Raw genomic sequence first — 13,887 nt, forward strand, 5'->3', positions numbered from 1 at the left:
CAGGCAAAAGGGAGACAGGGCATAGCCATGGGCAGTGGGAAAACTGTAGTCAGAAGACCTGAACACCAGTCCTAGCTCCACCATTTCCTGGCTGTGTGATCTTGGGCAAGCCACTGTCTCCTCCTTAAGTGAGCTAATATAGTGATGATTTATACGGTTAATTTTTCATTGATTCTCAGTACAAGGCAGTCTAAGGATAGACGAGCACATTTGCCAAGTTGCTTTGGCAATGCTCTCTCAGCTTCCTGTGGTATCTGTTACTGGAGATGGTGAGGCGGTGGGTACTCATTAACCAAAAGGATTAGCTGTCTGGGTCAGAGTCCGATTAGAACAGAACAAGACCATGTAGAGTGGATTTAGTGTGAGACACAGCAGGGACTCAATATTTACCCCTATTCAATCACAACTCGCTTTCCAGCCAGGCCTTACCAGTCTGTGGCAACACAGCAGGCTTCCTGTGACCACCTCATTGTGCTTGCTTATTTACAGATGCAGACAGTGGTCACTGGTACTATGGATACCACAGGGATTGACAAGAGAAAAATGGTAGAGGCAGACAGAATTCTATCTGCAGTGGATTTGAAAGTAATGTAAACATCTGCAGCTGCTAAGGTTTTTTTTTTTTTTTAGGTAGGAGAATAAACCAACTTAATGTTCAGACTCCTCTCCTTAGCCTCTTTGGGCTTATTATCTGTGATTATTAATACAGATAATTACCAACTCCTGCATAATTTTTGGTCCAAATGTTTAGTGTTTTCATTCCTATTGAAACAATGTTTAAAGGGTTACTGAGCTTGCAGATTAGTCTGCACTATCAGTAATGTAGCTAAAATTTAGTTTTCCCATGTGGGAGGCAATATAACAAAGCCGTGAAGGGCACCGGATTGGAATCCTGATTCCCTTACTTACTAGCTATGTGACCCTTGGTGTCTGTTTAACCTTTTGATGCTTTTTCAAGATTATAATAAGTGTCTTCTAAGAAATTTTGCTAGCATTAACTAAAATAATGCATGTAAAACTACCCAAAAATGTTCCTGGCATATAGTATGCCCTCAATAAATGTTAGCTAATTTACTGTCACTGTTCTACATTTTTTTTTGCCCCTCTTCCATTCTTTATAACCAAAGAGCTTACTTAACTAAAACAGAGGCACACTCAAATTCCCTCCAGAACTGGCTTGCATGTGTGTTATTATAAGGATGTCCATGTTTGGTGTGGATGGTAGATGAGGATAAAAGAAAGAATATGCCTCAGGAAAGGCAGGAGCTATGACCACGTATTCATTCGTGTTCTGCCAGTATCAAGGCTCAGCTTCCTTCCCTGACACTGCAACTGGCTTCCTCTCCCATCCACTTCTGCATCTCTTCTTCTGCTCGTAGTTTCTAGTTGTTCTTAGTTTCTGCTTCCTCATGACTTCAGCACATCATGACGACTTACGACTTTAATATCCCTTCTTACATAACCCTTTTGCTTCAGCTGCCCATTTCCTATTGGCAATTCCCTATTTCTCAATATGAATTAGTGAGAGAGCCTCACTGGCTGGCCTTATCTTTAGCATCAGGCCACTGGTCAACCTCTGAATGGATGGGCCTTGAGTCAGGTGCCCACCACCAGTGCAGTCAGCTGTGGCTGGGAGGAGTGGTTTTGTGACCTGTGTTGTCCCATTTCTTAAGAAGGGGCCATCGGTGTTGGAGATAATTCTTCATGGATTTCTTGCATTTCTGCATGTCTTCAGAGCAAGAGGCATGGAAAGCTTTGTTCTGTACTGTCTTTTCAAAGATGTTTGGATAGCAATCTTAGAAGAGATATATTGTCCCCTCCTCCCATCCCAGGACAGATCTGTTTCCTGTTGAAGATAACAAAGATAGTGTCTTGCTCTGGGGCAGGTCTGCCAGCAGCCCCCTTCTATGATTGGAGTTTCCTAAGCTCAGATTTCCTCAGCTGTCACACAAACTGTGTGTGCAGTGTCCACCTCGCCAGTCTATGCACCACCCTCGAGGGACACGGGAAAAAGGGAACTGATGCTATTATCACACTCATGCTGCTCGCTGGACCATGAGAAATAAAGTCCTTTATCTCTGATCAAGGGGTCTCTACTATTCTGCCAGAATCTAGAAAACTTGTTAGCTTACAAGCAGAGTACAATCTTAGGCCCTTCAGTTCTTGACAATGAAAATGTTCAGATGTCCTCATTCAAGTAGAACGGGTGAGGCAGGCACTGTGAAGCCATCTAACACAGCCTTCTATTCGGATTCCTCTTCTATACAGTTCCACCGACCTGTGGATTAAATAAGCTTTAGGGGTTTTCTCCAGGGCCTAGTTTTTGGGAGAAAAAAAGCATCATACAGCAATGGAGGGTGGAGAAAGAACCCCAGAGGTTGTGCACCATTTCTGCCCTCCCTCAGCCTTGTCATGGCCAGGTTTGGCACCTTTGTGTGCCATGGGACTGCTGCTAAGGCAGGCAGGGGCTGTCCTAACAAGACCGTGTGTTTGTGTAGCTTTCTGTCACCTGATGCCCAGTGCACTCCATTTGGCTCATTCAGCTGCTGGGAGTCAAAAGAGAGCAAGTCTGACAATTTGACAGTGGTGCTTACTCCTTGTCAAGCCCTTACTAAGACAGTTTGCAGGGTTTGTTATGTAAGCCCTGACCTACCAGTACGGTTACCAAAAATTATACAATATTTTGCACCAGAGGCCACATAGGTAGCAGGAAAGCAATGCTTCACAATGGCCTGCTTTATGTTCCATTTTCTGGGTAAAAACACAACAGATGCTTATGTGTGAGTGCCTTCGAGCACAGGGAGTAGGAGGGAAAAGTAATAAAGATATAGCACAGGATATATGATGAAACACTGTTAAGCTTTGCTTCTCTCCATTCTGCTCAGTTCCATATCCAGAAAATAAATTCTTTTGAAACTTCTCTGGTTTAGAGACATCATGGCCTGCTAGGGGCCATAGGGCATAACCTTGTAAGAGATCTTTAACCTCTAAATATATCAGCATAGCTATAGATCCCCTGGGCTTGAGGGTAGTTGCTGGAGGCTAAAGTCACCTTGGGGAGCTCAATACTTGTTATTCTTTCTCCCAACTTTGGTTGCTTCTAGCTTGGACAGCCACAGAAGAGCCTCTAAGGCTCTATGGGTCGGGCATCCCCTGGGCCAAGATGAAATCCTTCCTAAAGAGTGAATCCAGCTGTGTAGAGGGTGGGGAGAGACTATGTAATAGTCTCCTCACTACAGTGGACTCTTCAGGAGGCCAGGGATTTTGTCTACCTTGTTCACAATTTATCAGAATTGGCACTTGGTAAACATTCATTAAGCACTTGGATAGCAGCTCAGGTTATGCAAATATTTGTTGAGTTTGGTGAAGGTATTTTTTAGCAGATTCGGGGAGGTTGCCAGTTTGACATGTCCTAATGTACTGTTTTCATAAGCTCACTAATTTATTTTTAAAAATTTAAACATTTTCTTTCAGGTGCTATTTACTCATTAAGATGTGGCTTGTAACCAAGGAGTTTACTTGTGAATAGCTTCATCACTATCCAGTCGAGGCTAGAGCTTGCTTTCCAGATAAGGTCAGTTTGTAAGCTCCCCATCCCCAACTTCATCTGCTTTAAATGTTAATTTAAACTAAAATAAAAACGCTTACATTCTGGAATGGCAGCAAACCTAGTATGCTTCAATACCAGGGTTGGGGGATTGGTCCAGGTCAAGAGGAGGAATTATTTGTTGAAGCTAAACACCAGTCAGTATAATGGTACATAGTGAAGCCCTTTATAACAACTGTCTCTAACACTTGGATTCTTTCAACAAGAAAATAGGACTAGACAAACAGAACTAGGGCATAGCTTAAATGGCTAGAAAAAACTTAAAATGGCATTTAAGGGCCGAAATCAAAAGGAAAGCCTCTGTCAAATCTATTACCACCGATGAAACAAGTTGGGGGTATAGGTTTTCTACTCTTTGGAATGCTGGCAAATGTGGAGGGCAAACATCCATGGCTTCTTGAGGAAGAAACTTTAGAAAAGGATAGTGCAAGTCTCTTGTAGACAGGTGTCTGCATTACTCACATCTCACTGAAGAAACAATAAGATGCTACACACCCCTCAGGCCAGAGACAGCCTCTGCAGAATAATCTGAGGATCTCAGATTATCAGGCAAAGGTAGGAAGTTCTCATCAGATCTTATCCATGATTAAAAAACTTCACTAACCAGGACCACATTAGAATTTTGGTCAGTGGTACAAAAATGTCTCTTTATAAAACCTTAGCAAAATAATATGGCAAGGAAAGACAAAATTTCTTTAGAGTTTTGAACAGACCCCATTTTTTCCCATTTAAAAATTCAGACTGCATCTCAAACTACTTAAATAACACTGATTGGATAGGCTGCTCCCACCCAGGAAATGGCATGAAGTAGAAAGAACCCTTAGGGTCTTAAGAACCAGAGCTCTTTTACCATCCCTGGGACTCAATTTTTTTTTTCTTTTTTTGTAAAGTTGGGACAATACAACCAATACTGATTCATTACAAAGATTAGCTAAGACAGAGAACGTAACACAATGCCTAATATTTAGTAAACATTTCATAAATAGGAACCTATTGTTATAACGTAAAAATGCATTTTTAAAAATGAATCTTAAGAAGAAATGCTGTTTATAATCAAAGGAAAAGAAATCATGGTGGCTAGCAGAACTTCTCTTGCTGACAGTGAATGGCTAAGAGATAGTATTTTCCTAAAATAGTAAGATAAAGACCACCTCCCCATCAATTTTCACTATAAAAACCGTATACTGACTATAACCTAAAAATATAACATGGAATAAATTGCCACCTATCTTTATTAGTGTGTTAGGCCTTTAGCCTTTTAGTAAAATTTTATTTTGATTTAATAAAGTTCCCCTGTCAAATTCTCTGCACTCCTGAGAGGTGATTAAGACCCTTTTAAGATTTTTATCTGAAATGTTCACCGATCTCCAAAACATAGTGCTAAAAACAATGATGGAAACCGAGCACAACGTATTTCCCCATGACTATGCACATTAACAAATTTTTTTTTTTCAAACCTTTACCCATGCACAAACAGTAATACTAAACCTGTAATTTAGATGAATTATTTTTAGAGAAAGCAGAAGCAGAGTGATTGACTTGTCAAGGTCATGTTATTTCAAATATCACAATTTTTGAGAGGGTCAAGGGTAGATTCAAAAAATTATCCAAACAAGCTCGACATTGATTACTTATCGAATTCTAAGGCAGATAATTAAACAGATAGCATGTGAACAGTTAGAGAAGGAGATAGTATGGTTTTACTAAGAATGAGGCATTTCCAGCTGACTTCATTTCCTGTCTTCATTTACTATACTAGCAAATTAGACTGCTTCCAAAGACAGTACATCTGATTGTCTGCCAAACATGACAAAATTTTTAGGAAAGATAAAGAAATAGGGGCACGTGAAGTGATTGGTAGTTGCATCAACAACTGTACCCAAAGTACTAATTAATGGATCAGTCACCTAGAGGGCAGTCCACAGTGGCATTCTGAAAAGGGTCTGTATTCCATCCTGTTCGAGTCAATATTTACAATAACTTGGACAAAGCCACTCAATACCAAAGGCATGCTTTATCAAAATTGGAACACAGGCTAAAAGGAAGAATCAGATTCACAAGAACCTTTACAAGTTAAATTTAGGAAGAATGAATGTTGTCTTCCAATGAGGTTAAGAAGAAATTGTATAAATAAAGATCAGGAGTGGACTTGGCTTACCAACAATGCCTGTGAAGTTCAGCAAGACAAAACAATGTGATACGCTTGCCTAACAATGAGGGTAGTAATAACAACATATACCAATCACATGGGAATTATACCAGCCGTATGAGAGTCACACTGAAATTGGTAATGTCCCTGAACCCTGCTCTAATTAGACAACAGAACTGTGCTTAGTTCTAAGCAATGTACTTAAAGAGAGAGATCAAGAGCCAACCCCAGGATGGTCTGGAATAGATATCATGTGAGGTAAGACTTCAGAAAAATGTCATGCCTGATAGAAGATATGAAGAGATGGCCACACAGAAGAGTTAGGACTTACCTGTCTAGTTTCACATGTGTGCTATTTATAGAAAAATCTGGGTGACACTCTTCTAACAATGAAATCCGTCCTTTATAGGAGTGCCAAGTGGCTTCACCCAGTAGTGGCTGAAAACTATGATGCAATTATAAAAGGATTTTGACACTGCAGTCGAGGTGTTACCACTGCTGTTTCTAGCTCTAAGACTGTATGTTTCTAGTATATGCTTAATCTATTAGGGGAGAATCAGTATTCTAAACTTTCTAAAGCATCTAAACAAAACATTAGTTTTTGTCTAATTTAATGTGAGCATAACCTATCAGCACCCAACTGACCCCTCTGAAATGAACGAGGTCTGTGAACTCTTTGGAAACCACAGGAATCTTCCTAAGCAGTTAGATTTGATAATAGTGCCACGCCTAATTTGGAGAAAGCCACTGAAGTGAAGTGGGTCCCCTTCCTGGAACTTTGAGGGTTTCTTCAGTCTTGAGTCAGTAGGGAAACCAGGCTCTGCTGAAACTACAAGATTGCTAAGAGAGGGCAACAAGGACTAACTACTCCTTCAGAGCCCCATCAGCAACATAAGTCCATTAGCAGAAGTCCATAACTTCTATATGGCTCTCTGTAGGGCCTGCTTAGATCACAGTTCAAAGACTATAAAATCATATGCTCAGGAGCCTATTCTAGACTTCCTTAATAGCTGTTTCCTTTGCCATTACCTCTAAATCCTTTAGGGGTTACATTACAGAAGTGATATGATTACATAATTAAATATTAGAAATGACCACCGAGTATATCCTGTTTATTGTTTATGATTTACATGGAAAATGATGGGCTGAGGTTGTAAAACAATAAACCAATCATTACATTTAGACCTGGGCTTTTGAAAACTTGCATTCCATTCCAACAGTTCATATATATTCAACAGCTTATATATAACAGATCACAAATAATCTTAAGAATTAGTTAGCTTAGAGATAAACAATTAAGAAACACAAAAGAAAACCATGTGGATCTATCTTTAAATATCAGCATTCATATAACACGAAATAGGAAAATGTTTAAAAAAATAAAATTATTAGGTCATCGCAACATAAAATAGAGAAATAAGGTAAATGACATTTATTAATATTCATACTTATTTCTAATTTACCTTCATATATTCTTAACTTTTTCAAAATGATCCAAGATATGATCAAATAATATTTTGGTGTCTGAACTTGTCAGCCTCAGTTTCTACCAGCTTGTAACCATGAAAATCCTAAAACCTCAATTTTCTTTTTCGTTTAAGCTGACTTTTTAATTCTACTTTTCTCCTTTATAGCAGCTGTTTAAGATAGTAGGGAGCCAAGAATGAAGGACAGTAACAGATGGAAAGCAAAAAGTACAACAGCTATCTTAAGTTCAGCTCTCAACACTGCTGGTTAAGTTTGGAACCAAAGCCTCTTAACAACTGGCAGAGATAATAGCTACATTATAACAGGCAAAGAAGAAATATTTTCTTTGGGACAGCTGCTATCCAGGAGGGAAAAAACCAAGGTCTAATACTGTCTAAATATAATGTGTGGATGATTACAGAAAAACCTGTAGCAATGTGAATTTAACCAGTGTCACAACTGATCAACATTACTTAAGAGGAAACAAAAAAAAAAAATCACACTAGCCACGAATATCCACAATATACACATGAGAATTAATTTTAATCTGATCTGACTCCTCGACACTAACTGATCATCAGTGAAATGTGGTATGGAAAGATCACAGAGTAGAAAACAAGCAAAGATTAGTTTATACAACAGTGACTATATACATCAGAAGGAAAACATGCTAGTTAATGCAACATTAAGGCCTGAATGTAAGCATTTCCAAAGTATGGTATGGAAAGATCACAGAGTAGAAAACAAGCAAAGATTAGTTTATACAACAGTGACTATATATATCAGAAGGAAAACATGCTAGTTAATGCAACATTAAGGCCTGAATGTAAGCATTTCCAAAGTCACAGAAGCCCCAAAGAACCCCTAAATTACAAGTTCTTCACATTACATGCATGCAATGTTCACTTTTGTTTTACCCATAAAAGGATACACAGTATTTTGCTGTAAATACCAGACACATTTACAATATATGCAAAAATTAGAATGCAAGTGTTATGTTCCTTATATTTAAGCCTCAAATGTGCCAACAGTGAAAATTAATTTAAAGGATGGAAAAAAGAGAATATAAATACTTAGAAAAATTACACAAATAAAATGTAATTCTTCATTTGGGCAGCCATATAAATATTCCTTTTGTGTGTCCAAACTAAATTACTGATGGACCACTTGGAGGGATGTACATTCACTATATGCTTTACAATTTTACTTGCTCAAATATGATATTCTAACAGCCATCGTTCTTTAGTGCTGATATCAAATCACATCTGTAAGTGAACTATTACACCCCTGGTTCTACATATTTGTCTACCGTGTGATCATCTAAAGGAGAAGCTGTGCAATCTTAGTTTGGCGTTATATAATTACAAAGATGACCCTGCACGAGTTTCCAGACTTTCCAAAATATTTCAGAACCAAAATTACCTTAAAGTAACTGTATCTGCTACTTATTAAACAAGAGTGCCATAAGTGTTCTGGACCTTCAAGTATAATTTTAACCAAGTAGAAACAGGTTTGATAAGAGCTCAGAAAAGGTTTCATAAGGCCATCTAATTCATCTAGTGTACCAAGTACTAAGTACACCAGACTTTTCATATGCTTTTCAAACCTTACTTTAAGCACATCCACTGTTTTATTAAATAATTCATTTACTACCTATTTCAGGGGCATGAAATTTAAGATTTAAAAATTTTGTGATGTTCTGGCCAAAATTTTAGTCTTTGTTTGGCATTCCAAAAAGTCCTAATCATAAACAAGATGGAAAACTAGACACCTTTCTAAATAACTTCTCGGTATTATGAACCAAGAGGTTATTTGATGTAGCAAAAGCAAAGGGACCAGTGAAGAAGCATGCTTTAGAATTCATTTTATTTCCAATGAAACCAAATTTTACTACTGTTGTGACCACAGTCTTCACATTTGATGCAAATAGGTAAGCTTAATTATAATCACTTAGTGGCAGTACTTTAGACAAAACCAATATGTGTGCCACAAAGGTGATTATGTCTTCTGGAGAGAGTTAACTGATAAGCTTGACTTTACAATTAATGCCAACATATTCAACTAAAGAAAATGGATGCACTGCTTCAACATTCAGCTTGAAAATGTTTAGTACTTTCTGCAAACCTAAATTTAGTTTAGAAAGGTTAATATCCTCTTTCTAAACTATGGAATATACTACATATAGCATTTTAAATATATTTATATATAATTATTTGCACATCAGAGTTAGAAGGAATTTTCAGATTTACTTTGATAGACTGATCTCATTTCAGCTGTTAAGGTTTAGGGGGCTTCTGCAGTAGTGTCATCTGAAGGTGGGGCATCAGGATCAGGCTCGGAGGAAGCAGCTGCAGGAGCTTCGATAACTGCAGGTGGGAAATGACGGCGGCACACAGGGCATGTTCCCGACTGGAGGGAGAAAGGCATGTTAATAGCCTTATTAATAGCCACCAGACACATCTTAACTACCATACACCATACAACTGTCTTAATAAAGAAAAAACAGTATCGTTATCCTAGTAACAAATCAAGTATCTTAAAAACAAAAACCAAATAAAATTCCAAACCCATACAACACAGAAAGACAAAGTTTAGTGCTCTTTCCTCTGCATCCCAATCAGACTCTAATTTCTATAAGGGTAAACAATGCCTCTTAATCCTGTTTGTACCCTTAAAAAGTCATTCATCTTTCATTGAGTGAGTGTTAATTAAGAGCCTCCACATTTGGCACTGGTGCTGCGGGAGAGGGTGAGCAAACAATCAAGGTGCATGTCCTCATGGAGGTCAGAGTTTAGCACAACAATGATCTGACTTGAATTACTGTTATTTAATCTCTCATGCACATATTAGAGAAACCAGAGACCTACTTAATTCACATACTTATTTCATCAAATTTCCCCCCACCCAGGACCTTCCTCATATAAGCTAAAGCCTCACTTTAGGGTAGCACAGATATGTCAAAGCAGGTGGACCTCAGACCTTCTTTATAAGGCAGGTAATTCCTTTCCAAAGAGAGATGGAGAGTTAGGTTCCTTCTAAATGACAAAACAAATCAACCACAGACCTGGGAAGGAAGGTGGGAAGGGGGAAGCAGTTATATTGGGAGTTCAGTATTTTAGGACCAATGGAAGATGATAGAGATATGTCATGAGATGATAGATTATCCCCTTGCAAATCTGGTCTTTTTCTCAAAGAGATTTCTTTGACAGAAAGGAGGCTGAAGAGATCATGCTGGTGAAGCTTACAAAAAACTATATCTTGGGAACCTTTTCCCTAGAGAAAACCAGCTTACACTAAGCTGTTTCCTGACAGGAAAGAGAATGAAGAGATTGTTACCTTGGGTTATAGCAAAGTCAAGTACAATTCAAGGCTGTACAACATATATAACATTTACAATTACAGAACTCAATTCAGCATTTACTGTACACTCACCATACCGATTAGGTATGAGGGCAGCCTTAGTCAACCACATACTTGCTGTGTAACCTTGGACGAGTATCAATCGTTGGGAAATAGGAATAAGGACAGCGATATGTTCTAGAGTTATTGTAAGGATTAAATGGGAAAGTACATATGAATCATCCAGCAAGTGCCTGACACACAGCAGGGACACAAAACACTGGATCCTTCTTAAGTCCCTGAAACTATTGTTAAGAATTTAAAGAAAGGCCACATTAAGGACAGAAAAGGGAGAATTTAAACTGGACCTATTTAGGTAATTGAATCTTACAGATAGTATAGGAAAAGATCACACCACACTTCATAAGCAGATGCACAGAAACATGAGTAAATATACAGAAGAGTGAATCTGAAGCGATAGGTCAGGGACTAGATCACAGAAGGCCCGGAAAGCCAAGGTAGAAACTTCAAACTCTTCCACAGATGACTGGAAGTGTCTCTTTTTCTTGTGTAAGAAGGGAAGTAACATGATCAGAGCTACATTTTAGAAAATACCTTTACAGGAGGTAAGGAGATGAAGTAGGTAACTACTATGGTAGTTAAGTCAACAAGGGTTGAAGGCCTGATGTACAGAAGTAGAAATGAAATGAGGGAAAAAACCTCAGAACAGGTATACACAAAAATTTTAGTAACCCCTACATCTACTACTACCACCACCACCATCACCATGTATAGGCACTGAAAGTTCTTTTCTACTTAATTCTAACTTAACTGCTACTTTTCCTGCACTATGTGTTTATTATGTGAGGCACTATATTAAGTTCATTATGGATTATCTACTTCAACCTTTATAAAAACCCTAGAGGTGGATATACTGTATGGTACAGCCATCTAGAATGTAGCAACATAATGGCAAATAAACAGCTTAAGAAAAATCACCTAGAATATTATTAACCAAATCATGTTCTGTGAAAGGGGAGAGATCAAATAACTCAGAATCCAGAATTACACCTTAATCCAGAATGACAGGGAGTCTCAAGAGACTTGAGACAAATATGATCTCTATGCAGATAATACTCATCAAACAGCAATTGTGTGGGTACATGTTGTTTATTGAAGACTGCTGGCTGGTCTTTATAACTCATATCATAAATTAAGTTTGTATTTGTGATTTCATTATTAATAAAATAAAAATCTCTCTAATTTCTAATAACAGCTTTGATCTGATAAGATTTTCTTAACATGCACTGGGTACTCACTATCTGCCATGCACTGTGGGTTATCTCATTTAATTTTCATGTTATGTGATACATATATGATCACCAGTATCATTTAACAAATGACATAAAGTTAAAAAGAAAAAACAAAAAAAAATCCAGCAGTAATCAACTACACAACTTTAGACCTTAACTCAAATGAGCATTGTATCTCATAAATATTTTATGTGTTCTACTAATCTAATTCTAAAAGTATTCTAGAACAGTTCTCTAAAAATAATGGATAAGTTTAACGTAGTCACAATTAGAATCCTAAAGTATATTCTTTCTTGGGAAGGAAGCAAATAGATAAAATAATTTTAAAGTTGAAAAAAAATAAACCACCCAAGAATAAGTATGAAAAATAACAGGCATAGAAAAAATATAGCATAGTCCTCTTAAAAAAAATAATTAAAAAAAACCTCAATCTCACAAATGCAAATGGGAAAAAGTGTGATACACTCCTAGATAGAAATCCTGGTTATGGGAGGAGGGCAGGAGGAATAGTGAGAAAGAAAGAGGAATTGAGGAGAAGTACGGAAACAAAAGATTGCAGTAAATGGAAAAATATGCAAGTAATGTTTTGCAAAAGTAGACTACAAAACCACATGCAAATTTAATATGCATACAGACATAAAATAGAAGCTAGTATCAAAAACTAAATGATGTATTTGATTTCATAAAGAAAATGACCTTTTCTACATTGGATTTTAGAGATTTTAAATAGAGTTTTGAGAAGGATGTAATGGCTATAGGGGAGGAGGAACAGCAAAGAAAGGAAAGGAAAGAAGGGTGGAGGAAAAGGGAGTAGGTTATAGGGAAAAAAGGAAGCTGTAACCATAAGTACATTAGTTGGGAAAGTGATTAGTGAATTCCTACCGACCCGGATGGTAAATATCCTTTATGCAAAAATAAAGTTCACAGAGAAGATTTAACTAAAACTCTTTCTTTTATTTAAATAACTCAAATATACTTAAAAATTATGGGGTAAATATTTAAGGACAGTATACATGTATAAAAACTGGAATAAGAGGTACTAGATATCTCTCATATGCATTTTCAGGAGCACCAACCCATGGTAGTGGAATACCTGTACACTCACTGTTTCAGTACTTTGAGTAGTGCCAAAGGCCTCTGCTTGAGATACTTTTGAAAAACAACAGATTTCAGGGTTGTGATTAAAGATCTAATTGGCTTTATTATAAAATAATTTTTCAGACAGTTAGTCATTTCCAAGAATGATTAGAAGTATGTTAAATAGTTATCGTTCTCTATGTTTAGACAATGTTAGTAAAGTAAAATAGTTCCATATTATCCCTAATCTGTAATCATTAAAGGCAACCAGTTTTTAATGCTAAATTACAAAGTGTTACAGTTATGTAGCTAAATAAAATAGGCTTAAATGACACTATTATTGTTAACTTGTAGGAGAATCTATTAAGTATTAATTTAAAAAATGTAAATCTAAAACTCACCTTTTGTAACCAAATTGATACGCAAGGTTTGTGAAAGAAATGGTGACAGGGCAACTCTGTTGCTATATCATCCTTAATATACTCACTGCAACAGATTGGACAGCACTGCTCCTGACCAATAGCTGAAAAGAACAAATATTTAGATCTATAAATCACATAAAACTCAACTTTGATAAAATTGAAAATCAACATATTAACTCCTAGGTGATACCTATTAAAGACAAAAGAACTAGACTTTTTTTTTGGTAACTACATCAGAGATAAGTTAGTATTTATTTTAATATCAAAAGGGTTTGCTGGGCCGGCCCGGTGGCGCACTGCTACAGTGCGCCGCTTGGGGAGCGCAGTGGCGCTCCCGCCGAGGGTTCGGATCCCACATATAGACCGGTTCCCGCTCACTGGCTGAGCACGGTGCGGGCAACACCACACCAAGGGTTGCGATCCCGTTGCCGGTCCCGGTCCGGTACGGGCGCGACACTGAGGGTTGCGATCCCGTTGCCGGTCCCGGTCCGGTACGGGCGCGACACTGAGGGT

At 37.7% G+C, this 13,887-nt stretch overlaps 1 protein-coding gene across 2 annotated transcripts in view; it reads right to left on the reverse strand.

The window, feature by feature from the left end:
- Window positions 1-6,846: 6,846 nt before the first annotated feature.
- The window catches only part of PJA2 (praja ring finger 2, E3 ubiquitin protein ligase), a 50,116-nt gene continuing 43,075 nt past the window's right edge, over window positions 6,847-13,887 (reverse strand). Inside the window, exons 8-10 of one of the 2 annotated variants that reach the window (XM_008578345.1) lie at window positions 13,354-13,475; window positions 8,058-9,632; window positions 6,847-7,929 (exon numbers count right to left, since the gene is read on the reverse strand). In XM_008578345.1, the coding sequence (XP_008576567.1) occupies window positions 9,507-9,632; window positions 13,354-13,475 (248 nt within the window). In that variant the 3' untranslated portion in view covers window positions 6,847-7,929; window positions 8,058-9,506. Of the gene's footprint in view, window positions 7,930-8,049; window positions 9,633-13,353; window positions 13,476-13,887 lie in introns of both variants that reach the window. The other variant, XM_008578346.1, reaches the window with a different exon arrangement.

This window comes from Galeopterus variegatus, unplaced genomic scaffold (assembly GCF_000696425.1).
Source record: "Galeopterus variegatus unplaced genomic scaffold, G_variegatus-3.0.2 Scaffold1668, whole genome shotgun sequence".
Lineage (NCBI taxonomy): Eukaryota > Metazoa > Chordata > Mammalia > Dermoptera > Cynocephalidae > Galeopterus > Galeopterus variegatus.